Source organism: Argopecten irradians, chromosome 13 (assembly GCF_041381155.1).
Source record: "Argopecten irradians isolate NY chromosome 13, Ai_NY, whole genome shotgun sequence".
Classification (NCBI taxonomy): Eukaryota; Metazoa; Mollusca; class Bivalvia; order Pectinida; family Pectinidae; genus Argopecten; species Argopecten irradians.
Window position 1 is genome coordinate 32,178,592 of NC_091146.1, and position 21,677 is coordinate 32,200,268.

The 21,677-nt window shown below is 35.6% G+C and overlaps 1 protein-coding gene and 1 pseudogene across 2 annotated transcripts; both read right to left on the minus strand.

The window, feature by feature from the left end:
* Positions 1-3,769: 3,769 nt before the first annotated feature.
* Positions 3,770-10,873, minus strand: LOC138305824 (uncharacterized; annotated as a pseudogene).
* A 282-nt stretch (positions 10,874-11,155) lies between these two features.
* On the minus strand, positions 11,156-20,870 carry LOC138305479 (uncharacterized). Of its 2 annotated transcripts, none has more exons than XM_069245716.1 (5): positions 20,694-20,870; positions 18,702-19,352; positions 17,315-17,347; positions 13,537-13,566; positions 11,156-12,858 (listed from the first exon to the last, which is right to left on the minus strand). In XM_069245716.1, exons 2-5 carry the CDS (start codon positions 19,315-19,317, stop codon positions 11,318-11,320), a joined length of 2,220 nt encoding a protein of 739 aa, XP_069101817.1. In that variant the 5' UTR covers positions 19,318-19,352; positions 20,694-20,870; the 3' UTR covers positions 11,156-11,317. The 2 variants fall into 2 exon arrangements, with proteins under 2 accessions (XP_069101817.1, XP_069101816.1); XM_069245715.1 differs by having other exon boundaries at positions 11,158-12,858; positions 17,315-17,356; positions 20,694-20,869.
* Between the last annotated feature and the right edge of the window lie 807 nt (positions 20,871-21,677).

Here is a 21,677-nt window from a genome sequence, read left to right on the forward strand (position 1 = left end):
ATCATTTTCTTCCTAAATCAATACGCAACGTCGTCATCTCTATTGTGACGTCATGATTTTTTTTTGCAAACTGTGTGAATCCGCGTAGCAGATTATCACAAAAAATCGCAAACAAAAATTATTTCATAACCCGATGAAGTTAAAAAATAGTTACATTAATTATGTTTATAATTAATTTTTCAGACTACTTGATAACACAAGATACGTTTAAACATACGATTCTATTGATTTTCCAAAGGATTCTTTTTTCTAAATCAATATGCAACGTCGACGTCTCTATTGTGACGTCATGATAACGTCGGGTTTTCGCGCCATTCTCGGATCTTTTCTTCTATGAAGAAAAAGAATATACTAATCAGAAAGTCGAAAAGTATGAAAACAAATAAAAATAATTATAGTAGTTTAAAGAAAATTAATCTACCAATAAGAATGTCGGATTTAGTATAAAAACAAAGAAAAATAATTTTATTGGTATAAAAAGAAGAAAAAAAACAATTGGCCAATCAGAATGCCAGATTTAGTTTAAAAGAAAGAAAAATAATTATAAGATACTAGTTTACAATGTATATATATGTGTGTTTTATGATAGTTTATTAACTAACAATTAAATATAGACTATCTTCATCCAAAACTTCTCAACTATCGTCAGGCCACTGCATCAATTAATTAAGCATTGATGTCACTATTTTTTAATTTTATCGGGGTATGAAAAAAAAATGTTTGCAAACTGTGTGAATCCGCGTAGCGGATTCTCACAAAAGTTTGCAAACAATTTTTCTTTTCATACCCCGATAAAATTAAAAAATAGTGACACCAATACTTATAATTGATTTTATACTCTATTTGATAAAATGAAGTATGTTTAAATGTAACATTACAGTGGTTCTTCAAGGGACTCTTTTTTCCGAATCAATACGCAACGTCAATGTCTCTATTGTGATGTCACGATAACGTCGGGGTTTCGCGCCATTCTCGGATTTTTTTTTTTCATAGTGGTATGCAAAAAAAAAAAAATATTGGCCAATCAGAAAGCCAGATTTGGTATGAAAACAAAGAAAAATTAATTATTGGATTGTAATCACGTCTTTGAATAGACTAATGCATATGAATCTTCATTTGAGCTCAAGAACAGAATTGTTTCCGCGCCGATCTTGGCATTTCTCGAGACAACCAGGAAAGGGTTATCGATTATTACATCAAATCCCTGAGCAGGCATGAAACGTCCTACTGTTTGACCCGACGAGAATTACTCGCTCTTATAAAGGCCGTAAAGCAATTCCATTGCTACCTCTTTGGTCACCATTTCACCCACGTGGGGGAAGCGTCATATAATGCTGATGATCTTTCCATGAGGTCTCGTGTAATGATATCATGTTCACATCGTGAGAAAACTGATGCAAAATATGATGTTCACGATAATATGTGTAGCGTTTGAGCCAGATGTATCCACTAAAAGTTTGGGGAATGGTTCATACTCTTGAGCTTCTGCGACCAGTCGATGAAGGGGTGTCATTCGAGGTTACAACAGTTGTAAGTTGATGATAGAGTCATACGTGTGGCTGTAGGTTGGATGGTGACAAGACAAAAACCTTCGTGGAAGGACATATCGGGTCAGTCTCCAGGGGTGAAACATTACTGGTCATGCTGGGATGTGTTGTATCTCAAGTCTGGGGTTCTCTACAGGAAGTTTGAAAGCGACCATGGCCTTTCTGTTGAGTTGCCCGAGGTCCTCCGTGAAGTTGTTCTTGCGGAGCTTCATGATTACAAGACTGCTGGTCATTTTGGCATAGCAAAAGACTCCTGATAACTCTTGGTAAAGTAAGGACAATGTATTTCTGGTACGGTTTAAGGAATGTTGAGCAGTGGTGCCGTAATTATGATGTTGCGCGCAGAAAACGTTCTTAGAGATCTCACAAAGCTCTCTTGAAACAATATTATGGGCTCCATGCGTGTTGCCTGTTATGGGTCCAGTGCCGGCCACCAGTTTGAAACCGATACTTGCTTGTCGTAGGTGACTACTTCACGAAGTGATGTTGGCGCATACACAGTGCCGGACCAGGAGGCGGTTATCGTTGCAGATATTTTATCACACAGTTTGTTGTACCTAGACACTCAGATCAGGGTAGGGATTTTGAGAGTGGATCTTTCAGAGACGTTTGTAACATCAAGGGGAATGACAAAACTAGGACGACACCGCTACATCCTCAGAGCGACGCCATTGTCGAGTGCCTTAAACAAACACATTGGAGATCATGCTGTCGATGTTCGTACATGATAATCAGCGTGACTGGATATTCCAGATGCTCTTCTCAAGGTGACCTACAGGTCATCAGTTCACGACTCATCGGGAAAATTGCCTTGTTCTATGATGTTCGGCAGAGAGATCGCATTACCAGTGGATCTGATGTTCGGGAGACCGAACCCTGATGGTTCTGTTCCTGAAAGTCAGTATGCATATAACATTGCTAGTAAATTGGATAGTGCTGTGTATCGCGAGGTATATGTGACGATACGGTACGTATCACGATGTAGGGCTCACGATGCGATACGTATCACGATATTTTGATAGACACTTCGAATATCGTGGTGCCGTTGTAAATGTGTTGTTAGAGTAACAAATGATCAAATACTAGCAGGTTGCTGGGCGAATATTCAGACAGTATTTCTGTACTCGACTGGCGGGAAAATAGTCAAACTGTATTCTGCACTCGGCTGACGGGCGAATTGTCAAACTGTATTTCTCTAATTGACTTACAATTAAATATTTTCGATTCGGAAGTGGAGCCAGTTCACTTGTACAGCTCGGAAGTCTGGGGGTTTGAAAATCTAAAGAAACTAGAACAAATGTATTTGAAATTCTGTAAAAGGATATTGAGAGTGAGATCCTACTTTTATAGTGTATGGATTACTTGGTCGGTTTTCGTTGGAATTAAATATCAAACTTCGAATGGCTCGTTTTTGGAATAAATTGTTATGTTATGACGATAAATTAAGTAGCATTTTAATGAGATTAGCTCTCTGTCTACATGATAATGGAACCAATTTCTACAAGTAGATAAGCACAATTTAAAGTATATTTGATGAAACTGGTTTTTCATATATAGTTGAAAATAAAATTACCATGCCCAAGTTTTTCAAACACTATTTAAAACAAAGGAGCCATGGATAGTTCATCCACAAACTGGTTTTCTGATGTCGAGAACTCATCGGTAGGACAATTCTATTTGATTTTTAAAACTGAATTTAAATTTGAGAAATATTTGACAATATTGTGACGTCCGAAAATAACTAATTATAAGTAAACAAAATACGTACTTGTACATGTAACTTAAAGCTTCCCATTGAGACAGGCAAATGGCAAAATATTCCTAAAGAAAGATCGACTTTGTAATATGAGCTCAGAACATGTTGAAAATGAGTTTCATTATTTGTTTTTTTTAATAATGCTGTTGTATAGACCAAACTACTTCCTAATTAGCCCAAATGAAAACAAGATGAAAGGTTTACTATCAGTATGCATTAAGAGTGTTCTAAATGGACTTTTCCTCTTTCTTTCATGCCTATACATTTGTATTTGTTATATCCCGTATGTTAGGCATTATCACGTGTCTGGATGCAAAATAAAATCATTGAATCGTTTCACCTGGCTGCCGGGCGAAAAGTCAATTTGTATTTTCTGTACCTGACTGCTGGGCGAATAGTCAAATTGTATTTCTGTGACCAACTGCCGGGCAAATAGCTTCGGCCAAATGAAAACCCAAACTATATGTTGAATCGTCAAAACATCGTCTTTTATTGTATGCTAAAATGACTGCTATAGACCCAGGGGCTTAAGAGCCCCTGACATTAGATACAAATTACTTATATATTTACTAACAAGTTGATGTTTTTGGTTCCTTTTGACAAAGGTTTCACGAAAAAGGAAACAATATTTGTGAACGCAAAATGTCAACAAAACATAGTTCACAAGACAAGAAAATCGTGTATGAAATAATAAGTATTCTTAATGCAAAAGGCATTAAACTGCATCAGTTACAACCAACTCAAGCCAATTTTCAACTCGTCCAACCCAATTCTTAAACTCGTCCAAGCCCATTTTCAAACTCGTCCAAGCCAATTTTCAAACTTTTTTTATCCACAAAATTAACTCTTTAACCCACACACACATACTCCCGATGGGTCAGCCCCATAATTTAAACACTTTTAAATTCTCTCTCCATAAGGATACTACCTTTTTCATGTCTCTGGAGGTCAATCGCACACTTGCACAATTTTGATTCCTCGCCCCATAAGTTTGATACCAATGCAATATGAGTGCAATTCCATGCTTAGTTTCAGTGAAGTCGTTAATATAGCAGGTACCCAGGGGATCAGCCCCACCATGTGTATAATTTTCAGTCAGTACCCCGTAAGGAGGGCTTCTAGTCAAACTTTGTTAACCAACAGTATACATATATACATATTATAGTATCGATACTATAATATATATATATATATATACTGTTAGTTAAAAAATTCGTGCCAGGTCCCTGTGATTATAAGCTACAGCGCCGTGACAAAAGTATTCGCGATTTTCCAAGATGGCGAACGTAATTTCATTAAGCATCGCTGACGGGAAACGTTATATAAACAACATTAATATAATTGCACTTACCTAGTATTTTGTGAGGTGAATTCTAGATTAGCCGGTTAGACCTATTGAATTGGTCAAATCGCATTATATCATTTAATTACAAAACGTGGAAATGACAGTTGTATAGCTCATTTTAGTTCATTATTTATAGTAAAACAGTACATATGTGCAAGTCAAAATGATATGCATGCAATAGTAATAACATTTTGGAGTCTAAATATTTTCAAATTAATGCATTGCGAAACTCGTCCAATCGAGTAAATGAAATGTCGTCACGTGATCACCTTTACTAAGTATTTACTATGCGATAAGCACGTGTTATGTGTTCAGTTATTTATTTTAATCCTTGGTGAGTCATTAAATAATTAAATCCATTGATACTTCGAATTATAATCGATTTCACCTTTTAAACGAATTTAAGCTGCAAAATAATATACCAACCATTATATGGCCTGCACAATCACCAGACATTAATATTATTGAAAATTTGTGGCTTAGAATCAAAAGAACTTTGCAAAACAACTCCCGGAACATCGGATCTGCAGACCAGTTGTTTCTAGCGATATTAGATATATGGGTGTCATTCACTCTGCAATACGTCAAATCTTTATATAATTCAATACCTCGCCGTTTGTTGGCAGTTATCAAGTCCAAAGGTCACCTCACAAAATACTAGGTAAGTGCAATTATTTTAATGTTGTTTATATAACGTTTTCCGTCAGCGATGCTTAATGAAATGACGTCCGCCATCTTGGATTTTTTACTCTTTTTTTTCATACAACCAAAGCAAAAAAAAAAAAAAAAAAAAAAAATTCAATAAAAAAAAAAAATAATAAAAACTAAATAAATAAATAAAAATCTGAATAGCTTACACATCGTCTTTCATTTTGTATTCGCAATTTAAAAAAAAAGTTTTTTATTGAACCAATGTGAAATATATGTGTTTAGCTCTTAAAAGAAACGATCGAAAATATAAAACCCTAAAACAAGCTGCTGAATTATCAAAACATTGTATTTTATTTTGTTTTAATGACTGGTTTATACGTAACATATCAAATATTGTACAAAGAAGGAAAAAAAATATCATTCAATGTTACTCATTATTTTTAATGTATATATATTACATAATACTCTGTTGCTGTTTATTTGATTGATTGATCTGACTTAACGTCCTAGTTTGTGACCCGTACTCGGACGTCGTCGAGGACACCCCTAGAGGCGCAGCTCGAATTCGTTCGGTGAAATCGGGATTATAAACTCGGCAATGGATCGATTGTCCTCTTGAAAATACTTAATTTTATCCTGGAATTGATGTATGATTGTTTAATATGATTTGTGATGATTATTTGTGTATACTTACAAGTGTGAATGATGTCATATTTATTTAGAAAACACTCCAGAAAGATGCTCATACAAAGGGTTCCTCTCTCCCGGTCTCAGTCTCTCCGTCTTTCCCTTCGCCAAGTCTAAAACAGATTTCCCCTCCCGTCCAGTAACGTTTTAATATTGTGATGTTGATGTAATGATTCTAAGTGTTTACTCACAACATTCTCCACCTCAATAAATAAGTCTACATCTGTTGTATTATCAGCTATATAATGTAGACAATGACGGCCGTCACTATCTCTACACGCCGTCATGGCGGGGTAAGACCTACAGATATACAAACACAAATCCTTTTGTCCCCTCACACAACTCCGATGTAACACAGTCCTCCCCACGTCACACGTCCACTAACTGACACATGTACTGACTACACACACACAATCTATATGTACCAAAGAACCGTCTACTCTCAGACATTGGTGTCTACACAAATATTTAAGTACAGTTTTTTCTACTGTCTGGAACATAGAACAGTTTCCTATCATCGCCGCCACATGGAGCGGTGTTTGTCCGAACACATCAGTACCATGTACGAGGTCAGGGTAATCTTTACACAAGTCTGCTACTATAGATTCTCTCTGTAACAAACACGCCACATGTAGGACATTCGTACCGAACTCACCCCTCCCTGTAGGAGTGACACCATACTGTCGTACCCGTACGGGCGCGGCTAAATACCCAATACTACCCAATACTACCCAATACCACCCAATACTACCCAATACTACCCAATACTACATGTAAATATCTAATAAACCACTGTTTTGGGACTTAACGTAATTAATACTATTAAAATTAAACTGTATTTTGCTTTTAAAAATTATTTATGTGCAAAAATGTGTGTTTTAAAGCTAAATATCGCCAAGTACTGGCCAACGAAACGACCTAAATACCCAATACTACCCAATACTAGATGTAAATAACGTATTAACCACGCTTTTATGACATAATCTATTTATTTATGTTTAATTAAAATAAATTTTGTCTTATAAAATGACTTTTGTGTAAAAATGTGTGTTTTAAAGCCAAATAACGCCCGGAAATTACCCAATACTAGCTAATGAAACGACAAAATACCCAATACTACCCAATACTACATGTAAATATCTAATAAACCACTGTTTTGGGACTTAATCTAATTAATACTATTAAATTAAACTATATTTTGTCTTTAAAAATTAATTTTGTGCAAAAATGTATGTTTTAAAGCCAAATATCGCCAAATACTGGCCAACGAAACGACTAAATACCCAATACTACCCAATACTAGATGTAAATAACTTATTAACCACGCTTTTATGACATAATCTATTTATTTATGTTTAATTAAAATAAATTTTGTCTTATAAAATGACTTTTGTGTAAAAATGTGTGTTTTAAAGCCAAATATCGCCCAATACTGGCCAACGAAACGACTAAATACCCAATACTACCCAATACTATATGTAAATAACTTATTAACCACGCTTTTATGACATAATCTAATTATTTATGTTGAATTAAAATATAGTTTGTCTTATGAAATGAGTTTTGTGTAAAAATGTGTGTTTTAAAGCCAAATAACGCCCGGAAATTACCCAATACTAGCTAATGAAACGACAAAATACCCAATACTACCCAATGCTACATGTAAATATCTAATAAACCACTGTTTTGGGACTTAATCTAATTAATACTATTAAATTAAACTATATTTTGTCTTTAAAAATTAATTTTGTGGAAAAATGTGTGTTTTAAAGCCAAATATCGCCCAATACTGGCCAACGAAACGACTAAATACCCAATACTACCCAATACTATATGTAAATAACTTATTAACCACGCTTTTATGACATAATCGATTTATTTATGTTGAATTAAAATATAGTCTGTCTTATAAAATGAGTTTTGTGTAAAAAGGTGTGTTTTAAAGCCAAATATCGCACAGCAATTACCCATTACTAGCTAATGAAGCAACTTACATGTAAATAATTTAGTAACCATTCCGATTCTTTTGTGACATAATCTAATTATTTATGTTAAAACAAAATAAAGTTTGTCTTTAAGAATAATGAGTTTTATGTATCGCCCATAAACACCCATAAACCGCCAAACATTTTATGAAACATTTCTATTTAATAGTGCTTTATAAAAAAAATCAGTCTTGTTTTAATACAAATCATGCATCATTCCTTTGAGCCAAATTTCTAGTTCACATTATTATTTTAGTTATATTTCGCCTACTTTAAGTAATCTGTAAATGTAAAATAAATGATTGCATTGATATCGTAAACCAATTAATACCTGATATCACGTAACACAACAAGTCTATATACAACACAATATACTACTTTCTCTTCAATATTCAAAATTTATTTTTGGACTCTTGTCTATGTAATATTACGCCGTCATCACAGCCAATCAGAAGCAACGATTTGTTTCTTTATGGGCTGATAAAGTAATTGTTTAATCTAATGAAAATGCAAAATTGAATTATTATGCATTATTATTATGTATATATTTGTTTATATGTTGCGGTAAGTTGTAAAACTTAAGCAAAATAAAGAATATGAACCTATAGACACAGCAGTCCACAATGTGACGGCTTATTACATTTTTTGCTTTGAAACGGAAGGCTTAGTTGTGAAAATATACGTTTTTTTCGACCCGAGTTAAATTATCAAGTTTTGATATTATCACTCACTATTGATCAATCAGAACTCACCATTTACAGTGGAAATATTGTTTTGTCGAGAGTATTTTTTATTGATGTCAAGCCAAAATTATTTACGAACATATTTCCACATTTTTTATTTTATATTGTATTTAACTAAGCACGTGTTAACATAATGCTTCCATTACTTATATTTAAGATTGCGATAAATATCTAACTCCGCCATAGCCGGTCCCAAGCCCGTGTTGAGAAAGGAGGAGGGGATTTGCAACTTTCGCATTGACACATTTACTACTGTAATATATTTTGTAGACTAATATTTTCCTTCAAGATACGTTCGTTTATTCTTCACACATGAACAAATAAACTCATTGAAACTGTGAATGTCAGTGTGCATATCATTTGCACGCATCTATTTTTGTGTAAATTTTCTTTTTGAAATTAATAGCTATTAAAGAATAGCTTTCTGGTTTTGGCCCTTTTTAGTCTGATATATGCGTTATCTATATAATTTGAATATATTGACCGAAATCGCATGAAAATAATAAATGGGTGTGATCCGCATATTTGAAATATAGGTATATAATACACAATCTAAATTAGGATAAATATGTAGATAATTGTCACCATAAAGTTATTTTCGTGTTGTCAGTCAATTTTCATTTGCCGTTCCATTATCTACAATGCCGCAAATATTCTGTTGCGAAACACAGGGATCTGAGATTTAGATACAGTTTATATTATTATGGACCCATCAGAGTGTCGATTTGTAGACGTTTTAGGGCCAAGATAAGAAATCGGTAAAATTTCTATTTTACATAGTACTATACACGCAAGAGGTCAGCGAAATCACTATATTTGGAAATAAAGACATAATCACGTGATCACTAGTAACCCATAAACACAATTCCATTTTTAGCCAATGACACGAATGATGTATAAGCACGTGATTTGTTTTACTAGGAGTTTACTACAAAAGAACGTGTTTTGTACTTTTTTGGGTGAAAACCCTCGCGGATTGTGGTTTCATTTCCAAAGTAGGGAAACACATTGAGTTTCATGAATATAAATTTGTATCTATCTTTTTATAATTAATTTTCTCTTTGTTTCTGGCTTTCTGATTGGCCTATTCATTTTTTTCATTCCACGATGAAAAAAAATTGAGAATGGCGTGGAAACCCGACGTTTACCTTGTATTCAACCCGACGTTGAATACAAGGTAAGTAGAGGCTATTTTAGCAAGTCTGATAATTATGTATGAATATACATGTTTTGATATATACATATACATTTAGGAACCATCGATTATATTTCATAAAGTTTGCAGTATAATAATAACTCGGCTGTATCAGTCCTAAACGAAAAAATACGTCGGCGTTTTTAACGTTTGAATTCATAGAGAAAAAAAAGGTTACAAAAATATTATTGAAAGTAGATTGAATTATAATAATTAAAATTTTATAACACAACTTTTGGAAATTAATTTGGAGCATTGTTTAGACGGGTTTTGGAATATATTGTGTGCGTATTTCGAGCATTGTTACAGGGATTACATTGTGTAATGAGATGGACGTTTTGCGTATTTCGAGCGTTAAAGGATACTTCTTGAGAAGTTTGGTGGCCCTAAAAAGGGGCCGTTTTGATAGCTTACAAGAGCTATAAAGCTACTGGCAGCTACATAAGCAGTTCCTAATGCGGGCAGCATATTTCTTCATTCCGGAATTCCCGCTGGCTGGATTCAAATGAACCAGGTCTGGAAGGAAGTCCTTTGGGAACTTCACATCCCGGAACTGAACAAAGTCTCCCTGGAACTTCTTATGCAGCAGCTTATTGAGTTTGTTTCTCTGCCTTTCAAATATGACTTTGGTGAGGCCTGCTGGTCTAAATGAACCTCTTGGTAATATCTTGGCAATGAAAACACGGGTTGCGCCTTGGCTCTTGAAAGCTTCAACCAATTCAACGATGCGGTTGAAAATATCCCTTGGCCTTGACTCAGCTGTAATGTCGTTCCCGCCGACGTTAAGGAAAACAACATCTGCCTGTAGATCAAGGGCCCTCTGCAGAAATCTTGGATTGATCTTGTCCGTTCTCAATCCTCCTTTGCCGGAAAAAACGGTAGGGAAAGGTACTCTCAAGTTTCCGCCGCAGTATTGTCTAAGGCGCTCCACATAGCTACTTCCAAATATGACAGCAACAGGCATCTTGTTATCTTCTTTCTTCTTCAAGTCACTTGGAAATGACAATTTACGAAATACATCCGTATTTATCCATACAGTAATCCCGCCCACACAGCGTCATGTAATGTGCATTAGTTATTCGGCAACGCCCCCTTGTTTTGATTCGTCGATCTGATCGAGAAATCATACGGTTGGTTATCTGAAATTCATTGAGGCGAGAAAAGTTGTTCAAGTGAATTAGTTAACAAATGAATTAACTATAACGTCGAAAATAATATTTAACTTTTTTTTGTCCTATCTTCCAAAAAATACTTTATTTCTTTAAAGATGCTCCACCGCTGACAAATGGTATTTTTTCACTATCAAAAACAGGAGTAGACGATTTAGTATTTTTCTTTAGTTACAAAAGTTACTTACTTTACACCATTAACACCATTGAAAAGTTTGAGCTTCTTATTTTACTTAACGTTATAAAATATGAAAAAACATTGTGTCCTCGTCAGGTTTGGCCCCGACACTGAGCAGATACATACCCCACTCTGATGATTCATACTCACATGCTTTATTTAACAATTCCTGTTTCATCTCATCATTCAAGTAAACAACAATTTCCTTGAGTATATCTAGATCTCTCTCACCAGACCATCGACCTCCTGCAATCAATCTCCACCAATCTGTGTCCTCGTCAGGTTTCACACCATTTTTCAATAGATACAAAGCTAATTCAGCTGATCCAGACAAACATGCTTTATTCAATATGTTGAGTTTATTAACCTTTTTCTCATTCAAATACTTATCAAATATCTCAACAAATTCTTTCCACACATCTAGAGAGCCAATCACAGTATCATACCAATACATATACCTCTTCACACTCTCAAACTCTCGGAGCAAACGTTCACACAAATCATTGTAATGGCCAGGTGATATGACAACCATGTCTGTAGATGTTTTTACAGTTGTTAGATAACTGAGTGCTTTTCTTGGACAATGTTTTATGTAGCCGACAGGTGTTTTATTTCCATACAACAGAGCTACTGTGACATATATAGAATCATGATCAAATCTGTACACTTCCTCACCAGACAACCAATGTTTCTCCTTCCTTACCAAAAATCCTAATAGCTTATCTAAACTCTCTCTTACAAAATCTACTTTCTCCTCATACTCCCTTTTTGTCCTATCCTCACTATTAACCAGTTTAATCCTAAATGCTTGTTCTAACAATGTTTTGTCTACTTTGTCCCCATTTGGGTCTAAATCATTTACTTTTATTTCCCCATCATTGAGGAAGAGAAACAAAATGGCAGAACATTCTGGTAATTTTGACAGAGCATCTTTGAAAAATTGAAAAGGGTTTTCAAAAAATTCAGCCCCTTTTTTCTGCAATTCATCAGACTTGGAGAAAAGGTGGCAACATTGTGGGAATCCAATATGCAATTCACAACCTAGAATTTTTGTCATTTCTTTCTCTGTCCATGAAACGTTTTTGGGTGTATACATTGCTAATAGTTCTTGTTTTTCTTCTTTGATTTTGTACGTGTCTGAGCTCAGGTCAACAATATTTTCTTCTGTAAAAACTGTCCCTAGAGACTGTTCTGTCAAAGCATTAAATATTTCATTTCGAATAGTAATAAGTAAGATATTTGTCTGGTTTTGTTTATCAACAAAAAGTGTTTCTACATGCTTCAGCCTTTTGTTCCACTCTCCCTCATCTGATTTACTAATATCTTTCTGTCCGAATATGTCATCAATAATACAAACAAGATTAGAATTTGGAGCCAGTAAATCCAATTTCTTAATTTTATGAAGCTGAAGTGGTTTTCTGCTCTGCTGCTCCTCTGTTAACGAGTGTAGCAGTTGGAATGCTGTAGACGTTTTTCCGTCCCCAGTGTTTCCCTGGATCACTAAAACTCTGTTCATTCGGAGCTTCTCTTCAGCATCGTAGAAGGCTTTGGTTTTTAGAAATTTCTTTTCTTTTTCGGTTTTGATCCTGTTAATAGTTGTTTCTGTATAAAATAGAAAACAGTTGCTTTTGTTTATTATATGTGTATTTTCAATATTCCATTATATATAATATTATTACTACCACTGTCGTAATGACCTCCCCCATGGACTATGTCAAGAACTGAGAAGACGGCCTAGGAACAAAACCTGACCAATTACATGTTTGTATATATTTCCTTTGCAGAATTTGCAGAGAACAATGCCTAACTTCACAGTGTACCGTTATTTGATTCTTTTGACGCACATTTTGTACATTAAAGGACCAAACTACCAGCGCATCTGTTGTAACACACAGTCTTCAGTTTTTCTTTGACAAAGTCCAGGGGTGGATATATCGATACTGATAGCAACCCCTGGAATATCGAGCATGGTTTTAGTTTTGATTATATTAACTATGAAATTTGCTTATTTACATCGATTGATAATGAAAACCTACGACCAAGTGTGCAAGGCGTGTAAGAGTGAGAGGATTGAGGGACAGTATGATCACCCGATCAGACAGGTAATACGGATTTTCACTCCATGCAGGCTGGAACCCCGCCGGCTTGGTGATAGACGAGTGACCATTACACCACCTCATCACTGTTGATCAGATTGACATACATCATAAAGACCTTATTGTTGTGTCAAGGGTGTGTAGAAGTCTAGGTAGTGGATATAATCATGTTGAGATGACTTACCTATCATTGGTTTAAGTTCAGGAGGGATTTCTACAAAATAAAAAAAAATAATATATTATAGTTGCACAACAGAGACAATACAATGAAACAAAAGATCCCAGAAGAATCCTAGCACCCACCATAGAATGATCTGTGTCAGTCAATGTAAAGAACGATCTCTGATTTTCCCTTCTTGTCCCTTTTCATTGAACAAATATAAATCTACATAAACTAAAGCTCGAAATAAATTCTGCATAACAACAAGACACTTCCATTGTTAAATTCAATATGGCCTCTGTCCGTCATGATGTGAATTGGATTTGCTCAAAACTGAAGGACCAAACGGGTCCTACAAGTTTTATTTGATGATTCTCTCTTAAGTACATTTTGTGGAAGTGTTATTAATGCAATTTAAATGAAAATGCAATATAAAACTATCAGAAATCAGAGATGACTGTCTGTCAGCCATGTTTATTGTCTAACCGGTTCTATTAAAATGTAATTTACATAACTAGGTGCCCAAGATGATTGCAATTTGAGACGGAGACTTTAGTACTATCTGTGAAAACGTTGTAACAAACTTGAACTACCTAAATCCAAGATGGCTGCCTGTCCGCCATCCCTATGACCAATCTCTCTCAAAATGCACAACTATGGTCCTAGGAAACCAATGCTTGACATTTGATAAATATTCATTGACTATTGTGTGAGAAATTGCGTCAACAAACTTCAACTATCAAAATTCAACATAGCTGCTTGTGACTTGTCCAACTTGTCAATAAAATGAATATGCACTTGTTCTAATATGCACAACAAGTGCCCAAGAAGTTGTTTATATGAAAACAGCCAAATTGACCCTCATGGCCCCTACCCCTCAGATTGAGGGGAGGGTTGATGGACGGAAGGACTGATGGCATTGGTCGAGGCCAGACACCATGACATTGAACAAACCGTTGTCCTTCGGCCCATGTAAGCTAAACACCCACAGGTACAATAAATAATAACAATGCTATTTTGCCTTAATTAATTCATGATTGTCCTTTGGTAGCCATGTTTCATCTCAACTGACCTAATACTTTGTGTAAGATAAACTATATTTGTCAACATACCAGATTCCTAAACTAACAAGAGATCCCAGAGGGATCTTGACGCCCACACCAAAGAATTTTCTATGCCTGACATTGGAAAGAGGAATCTTTTCTCTGCTTTTCAAACTTTGACTACATACTGAATACTGATAAAATTTGAGACAGATCGCTTCAGTTGTTTCTGCGAAATAGCGGTAACAAACTTCAACTAACAAAATCCAAGATGGCAGCCTGTCGGCCATCTTGTTCACAGATCGGTCCCAAAATGCAATATGCACAACTAGTGTTTAGGGGAATTAACCTACATATAAAAAATATGAGACAGATCCTTTCAGTACTTTCTAAGAAATAGCAGTAACATATTTCAACTATCAAAACAAGAGGCCCATGGGCCTTAGCGGTCACCTGATATCAGATACAGAATGAAACAAAGACATGCATATAAACACTATATATTTGCCCATCAGGCCCTTGAAGTCAGTCAGTGATTTTATAAATTTGACTTTTTAATCTATGAAGATTATTTGGTTACATCAAATCTGTGAATTCAGAAGTAAGATTTTTGAAATGTTATCCATTTTGACCCCTTTTGGCCCCATCCCTCTGGCCCCTGGGGGTCAGCCAGGACCAATTTGGATATGATGTTAAAATGCTATCTCAGGCTAATAATTCTAACCCAGATTGACTAATTTCCTATGAAAACTAAGCAAATAATGTTCCTAAATGTGTTTTTCCTATATAAACTATAGTAAACTTGACCCCCTCCCCAGAAGGGAAACATGAGACCCCAGGGTAATATTATTCACAATTTTTGTAAAGGACTGTAAAGACCTTTCCATCTATGCAGAGTATTTGATTCCACCAGTTCCAGAATTTCAGAAGAAGATTTTTGAAGTTTTAGCCTATTTGACCCGTTTTGGCCCCGCCCCTATAGCTAAGGCCCCTGGGGATCAGTCATGGAAAATTTGGTAATAAGATTCAATGGCCATCACATAGGGATAATTCTGACAACAATTGACTATAAATTTCCTATTATAATGACTAAATAATGCTCAAAAATGTGTTTTCCCTACATAAACTACAGTAAACTTAACCCCCTCCCCGGGGGAAACCCGAGACCCAAGGGTGATGTAATTCACAATTTTCATAAAACACCTTAAGACCTGTCCATCTATGAAGAGTATTTGATTCTACCATTTCCAGTATTTAAGAAGATTTTTAAAGTTTTAGCCTATTTGCCCCTTTTGGCCCCACACCTCTGCCCCGAGGGGGTTGACTAGGACCAACATAGATATAATATTAAAATGTCATCTCAGGCTAATAATTCTAAACAAGTTTGACTCATTTCCTATGAAAATTGAGCAAAAAATGCTCATAAATGTGTTTTCTCTATATAAGCTATAGTAAACTTGACCCCCTCCCAGGGGGAAACGTGAGACCCCAGGGTCATATAATTCACAATTTTCATAAAACACCTTAAGACCTTTCCATCTATGAAGAGTATGTGATTCTATCAGTTCCAAAATTTCAGAAGAAGATTTTTGAAATTATAGCCTATTTGACCCCTTTTGACCCCGCCCCTAAGGCCCCTGGGGATCAGTCATGGAAAATTGGTTAATAGGATTCAATGGCCATCTCATACTGATAATTCTGACAATATTTGACTCATTTCCTATTACAAATGATCAAATAATACTCAAAAATGTGTTTTCCCTATATAAACTATAGTAAACTTAACCCCCTCCCCAGGGGGAAACCTGAGACCCCAGGGTCATATAATTCACAATTTTTGTAAAGGACCTTAGGACCTTTCTATCTATGAAGAGTATTTAATTCCATCACATCTGTGAGTGGAGAAGAAGATTTTTGAAATTTTAGTCAATTTTACCCCTTTTGGCCCCTCCCATAGCTCCCTGGGGGTTGGGGACCATATAATTCACAATTTTGATTGGCCTTATGCCTTAGAAGGTTTGTGCAAAATTTCATTGAAATTGCTTCAGCGGTTTTGGAGAAGAAGTCGAAAATGTAAATTGTTTACGGACATACGACGCACGACGCACGACGGACGACGCACGACGGACAAAAGGAGATTAGAATAGGTCACTTGAGACTTCGTCTCAGGTGACCTAATAAAAAATGGCGGCCTGTCGGCCATCTTGTTCACCTATCTGTCCAAAAATGCAAATGCAAAACTAAGGACCTAGGGAAACCTGCACATGAAACGTGAGACAGATCCCTTCATTACTTTCTGAGAAATAGCAGTAACAAACTTCAATTATCAAAATCCAAGATGGCAACCTATCGGCCATCTTGTTCACCGGTTGGTCCCAAAAACAAAAATGCAATATGCAAAACTAAGGCCCTAGAAGAGCATGAATATTGAATTTGAGACAGATAGCTTAAGTACTTTCTGAGAAATAGTAGTAACAAACTTTAACTATCAAAATCCAAGATGGCGGTCTGTCGGCCATCTTGTTCACTGATCGGTTCCAAAATGCAATATGCACAACAAAAGGCCCTAGAGGAACCTACACAAATGGTCAACGTATACATTTATTACTATATGTACGTTAAAGTAGAGAAAAGCGGTAAAATAAAAAATACCGCTAAAACAGTACTAGCAAAGTAGCAAACTTTGAATCCCTGTAATCTCCATTTTCATCATTTGATTGTAACCTGTTATGGATATCTTCACTGACAATATGTTTTACCTTTCATTTCTTTCATGTCCCTCGCCATTGATTCTTGATTTGCTGCCAGGAAAAGAACAAAATAAAGAAATTGTACATTAAATCATGTTTACAGTATCAACACAATACTAATTTAACATACAAAAGACCAAATGAGCTAAAAAGCTCACCATTTCTTTGACCACAATTAAGTCATTTTATCCTTCAGTAGAAGACATCTATCTAACAACCAAAACCTTGAAAGTAGGCCCGAGTCATTCGAGTGAATTGGAAATGCTTCATCTAGCATGTACATGCCCACTATCTAAGGTTAGTACTTTAGGCAAGTAATTCATATTTGCCCTCTTCGATCTTGATTAAAGGTCGAGGTCATTCATTTAATAAAGTGCTAGCATTAGACGTCAGCATGCCACAATGTACAGGCCCGTTATCAGGTATCTAGGTCTCTAATATATTGACAAGTCGTTAATACCATGTGACCTTGGCCAGGGTCATTCGTTTGAACATGCTAAGTAGGCCTAAATACAAGCAAAAAACTATTCTATGATAAGGTCTCAGGGCTAAGAAGTCATTCAAAGATTTTAGTCTTTTTGACCCCTGTAATCTTGGATGTAGGTGAAGGGAATTCATTTATATATCTTCCCTTATTAGAATTATTGAGTTTCTGATGGTTAAATGGAAAAGTTGACTGCTGGATAACCGACTCCGCACCATGTCATCAACTTACTTTAATTCTACAAAAACATTCATTTTGCACAATTATATATTAGCGTACAACTGATTTTGAATAAGTCTAAATGAGCAACAATATGACTACCGCTACAATATATACATCTACAATGATAAACTGAATAAAGAGAATTTAGTAGATATCCTGTTCTCTGTACAAAATGCAATCATCATTATGATTTGAGTCCATTTGCATATTTCTAACTTGAAAATGAAGCTCACAATGTCTGCAAAGGGGGTTAATAGATAGATACGCTACGGCCATCAAAAGGATATAGTGATATCAGGAATCCACGCTTCATTTTTTACAAAGCAAACAAGTTTTTTTAAATGAAATAAAATGGCTTCATAGTCTCATTTAACTTTCCTGTATACATAGCTTTTGCATAACCATTTACATACAAAAAAGTAATTATCACATAAATCAGAAAATGCATTGTTTCCAGTGTAACTGTAATTAAGTTATCACATAATGGTTATGTTATATACAGCAATCAATGTAATTCATATGTAATCAAGAGCACTGGCCTTGAAAGTTTATATCAAATGCATTAATTAATTTCCCTTGAATGATGAAATTGATCAAACATTAGCACCAAGTTTCATAAAATTCTATTCAAAATATGCACAGTAGACCTGTACTCGTTTTATAGTATTATATCTTACTACACAAACTCACCTTTCAGGCCCTCAACAATTGTCTCAAATTCCACTTGTTGCTCCTGAAGTCTCTGTATTAACTCCTTCTCTGTATCTGGGTCCATAGTCACATTCAGCAGGTTGTCTACTTCTCTGACATATGTATGTCCTGTCAGTGTGCCTTGTTCTATTTCGGAGATACACTGACGGATGATGCCCCAGATACGACGGAAGTCTGTATCGGACAGAGAGGCTCTTTTTAGGTGCCCATGAGCCTCATTCCTTTGGACCCTCAACCTGTCAATATTGGCTGCCAGTGACCGGTCTGCAGCGTCTGGTTCCCTACCCCACCCCTTTATATGAGGTGAAATGTTGATACCCTGTATGTTACGGACAAGGCTGTAAAGGAGACTGAAGTCAAGGTCCTCAAGGGTACCAGGAAACACATTGCCAGGTGGGTACAGAATCGACAGCTGGCGGCTTACAAGCTTCTGTCTAAGATTATGTTTTTGGCTATTGAGAATGGCATGGAGTCCGGGCTGAGGAATGTGGGTGTCCAGAACATCTCGCAGGATATCGCTACAGACATCCAGCACAAGTCGAGACAGACGGGCAAAATTGGTGGTCTCGGTTTGAGATGGGTATCTGCTAGCCATTTTGTAAAGCTGTGCAGCCTTTCAATATCACATAGCTGAAAAAATTAAGAAGAACATTTTAGATTAGAGATTGTTAGGAGACATGTCTTTTCATTTCCGATAAAATAAGTTTTGAATAGTTGCAGAATATTGAGACGAAACTGCCCTTGTTGTCTGTAAATATTTACATGCAAGTAAAATTGAACCAAGAATGCCGATATATCTAATTATTACATGTTACATTAATACATATCATCAGGTATATTTGACATTTTGCCTTATTTGATAACCTAGCATACAAAATAGCCTATATCAGCAAAACTAAAACAAAATAAATACATTGCCAGCATGTCAGTCAAGGTATCGTGTCCGTAGGTCTCTTAAATGCCGGATAAATATTTATTTTCAAAGTTTTAATATGTTGATATCCGTGACCTTCATTGAAGGTTAAGTTCATTTATTTGCACAAGATCAAACTCGTGTATCAGGCCTCCGTTTATTGCTTATACATTTTATTGGATTCTGTAGATTTGAATTACGTTCAACTCTTTTATTTTGACCGAAGCACTTTATTATACCAAAACTAAATATCAACTTACGGAATATCGGAAGATACTGAAGTATAATTGTTTGAATAATGTGACATTCAACAAAGCCCTTCATCCAAACTGTTTTATGTCAGTTACAAATATGAGGTAGTGATTGAACATTAGTAGTGTCCGAGCATTAGTATTGACCGAGCATTGGTAGTGACCAAGCATTAGTATTGACCGAGCATTGGTAGTGACCAAGCATTAGTATTGACCGAGCATTGGTAGTGACCAAGCATTAGTATTGACCGAGCATTGGTAGTGACAAAGCATTGGTAGTGACCAAGAATTGGTAGTGACCGATCATTGGTAGTGAACGATTATTGGTAGTGGGCAAGCATAAGTAGTGACCGAGCATTGGTAGTGACCAAGCATTAGTAGTGACTGAGCACTGGTAGTGTCCAAGCATTAGTAGTGTCCAAGTATTGGTATTGACCATGCGTTGGTTGTGACCCCGCATTTGTAGTGACAATATAGTGACCACGCATTGGTAGTGACCACACATTGGTAAATTAACTGAGAATCGGCTATGTCAGTTAATACATAATTGTGTTGCTTCATTAGCCGTATACGTAACTAAAGATGTATTATTGATGCTATCAGTGGTTTTAACCAAGTTTTTGTACTGACCAAACATTGGCATTGACCGAGCTTTGGTAATGACCTAGAACTGTAGTGATTGAGCATGCAATTACTGTTTGCGTTTATTTTCAGTAAGTTCATACATAACGATAATTGTGTTGCTTTATTAGCTATCACGTTCTGTAACTAAAACGTATTATTTATGCTATCAGTGGTTTTACATACCTGTTATTTTTATAACCTCAGTAGTACAGGAGGTAACATAGGAGGAACTCTAAATCAACAAACACCACGGAGGAGGGAAACAGTCGGAGGAGAAAAATAGTCGTCTAACAGATGATCGACCAGATATGGCCCGTATTCTCCATCATAATGCACTTCATACATGTAGTATTTACTCCATCAACACCTGAAACGATTAGAGTAAATTACATTAGCAAACACAAGAACGTATACGGATCTTGTAATGAGCATAAACTAAAATCTAAGAACCTTAAAAACTAGAACCCTAATACACAACATTGTGAGATTTAACACACAACATTGTGAGATTTAACACACAACATTGTGAGATTTTAACACACAGCATTGTGAAATTTTAACACACAGCATTGTGAGATTTTAACACACAGCATTGTGAGATTTTAACACACAACATTGTGAGATTTTAACACACAACATTGTGAGATTTTAACACACAACATTGTGAGATTTTAACACACGGCATTGTGAGATTTTAACACACAACATTGTGAGATTTTAACACACAGCATTGTGAGATTTTAACACACAGCATTGTGAGATTTTAACACACAGCATTGTGAGATTTTAACACACAGCATTGTGAGATTTTAACACACAGCATTGTGAGATTTTAACACACAGCATTGTGAGATTTTAACACACAGCATTGTGAGATTTTAACACACAGCATTGTGAGATTTTAACACACAGCATTGTGAGATTTTAACACACAGCATTGTGAGATTTTAACACACAGCATTGTGAGATTTTAACACACAGCATTGTGAGATTTTAACACACAACATTGTGAGATTTTAACACACAGCATTGTGAGATTTTAACACACAGCATAGTGAGATTTTAACACACAGCATTGTGAGATTTTAACACACAGCATTGTGAGATTTTAACACACAACATTGTGAGATTTTAACACACAACATTGTGAGATTTTAACACACAACA

What these genes read in the sequence shown, in the direction of transcription:
- LOC138305479 (XM_069245715.1), bottom strand. Translation starts at nt 19,317, where the DNA reads ATGGCTAGCAGATACCCATCTCAAACCGAGACCACCAATTTTGCCCGT. An exon ending in GGACATGAAAGAAATGAAAG is followed by an intron (nt 13,567 to 17,314) that starts GTAAAACATATT and finishes TTTATTTTGTAG; the next exon opens with AAATCCCTCCTGAACTTAAA. An exon ending in TGAACTTAAACCAATGATAG is followed by an intron (nt 12,859 to 13,536) that starts GTAAGTCATCTC and finishes TATTTTATACAG; the next exon opens with AAACAACTATTAACAGGATC.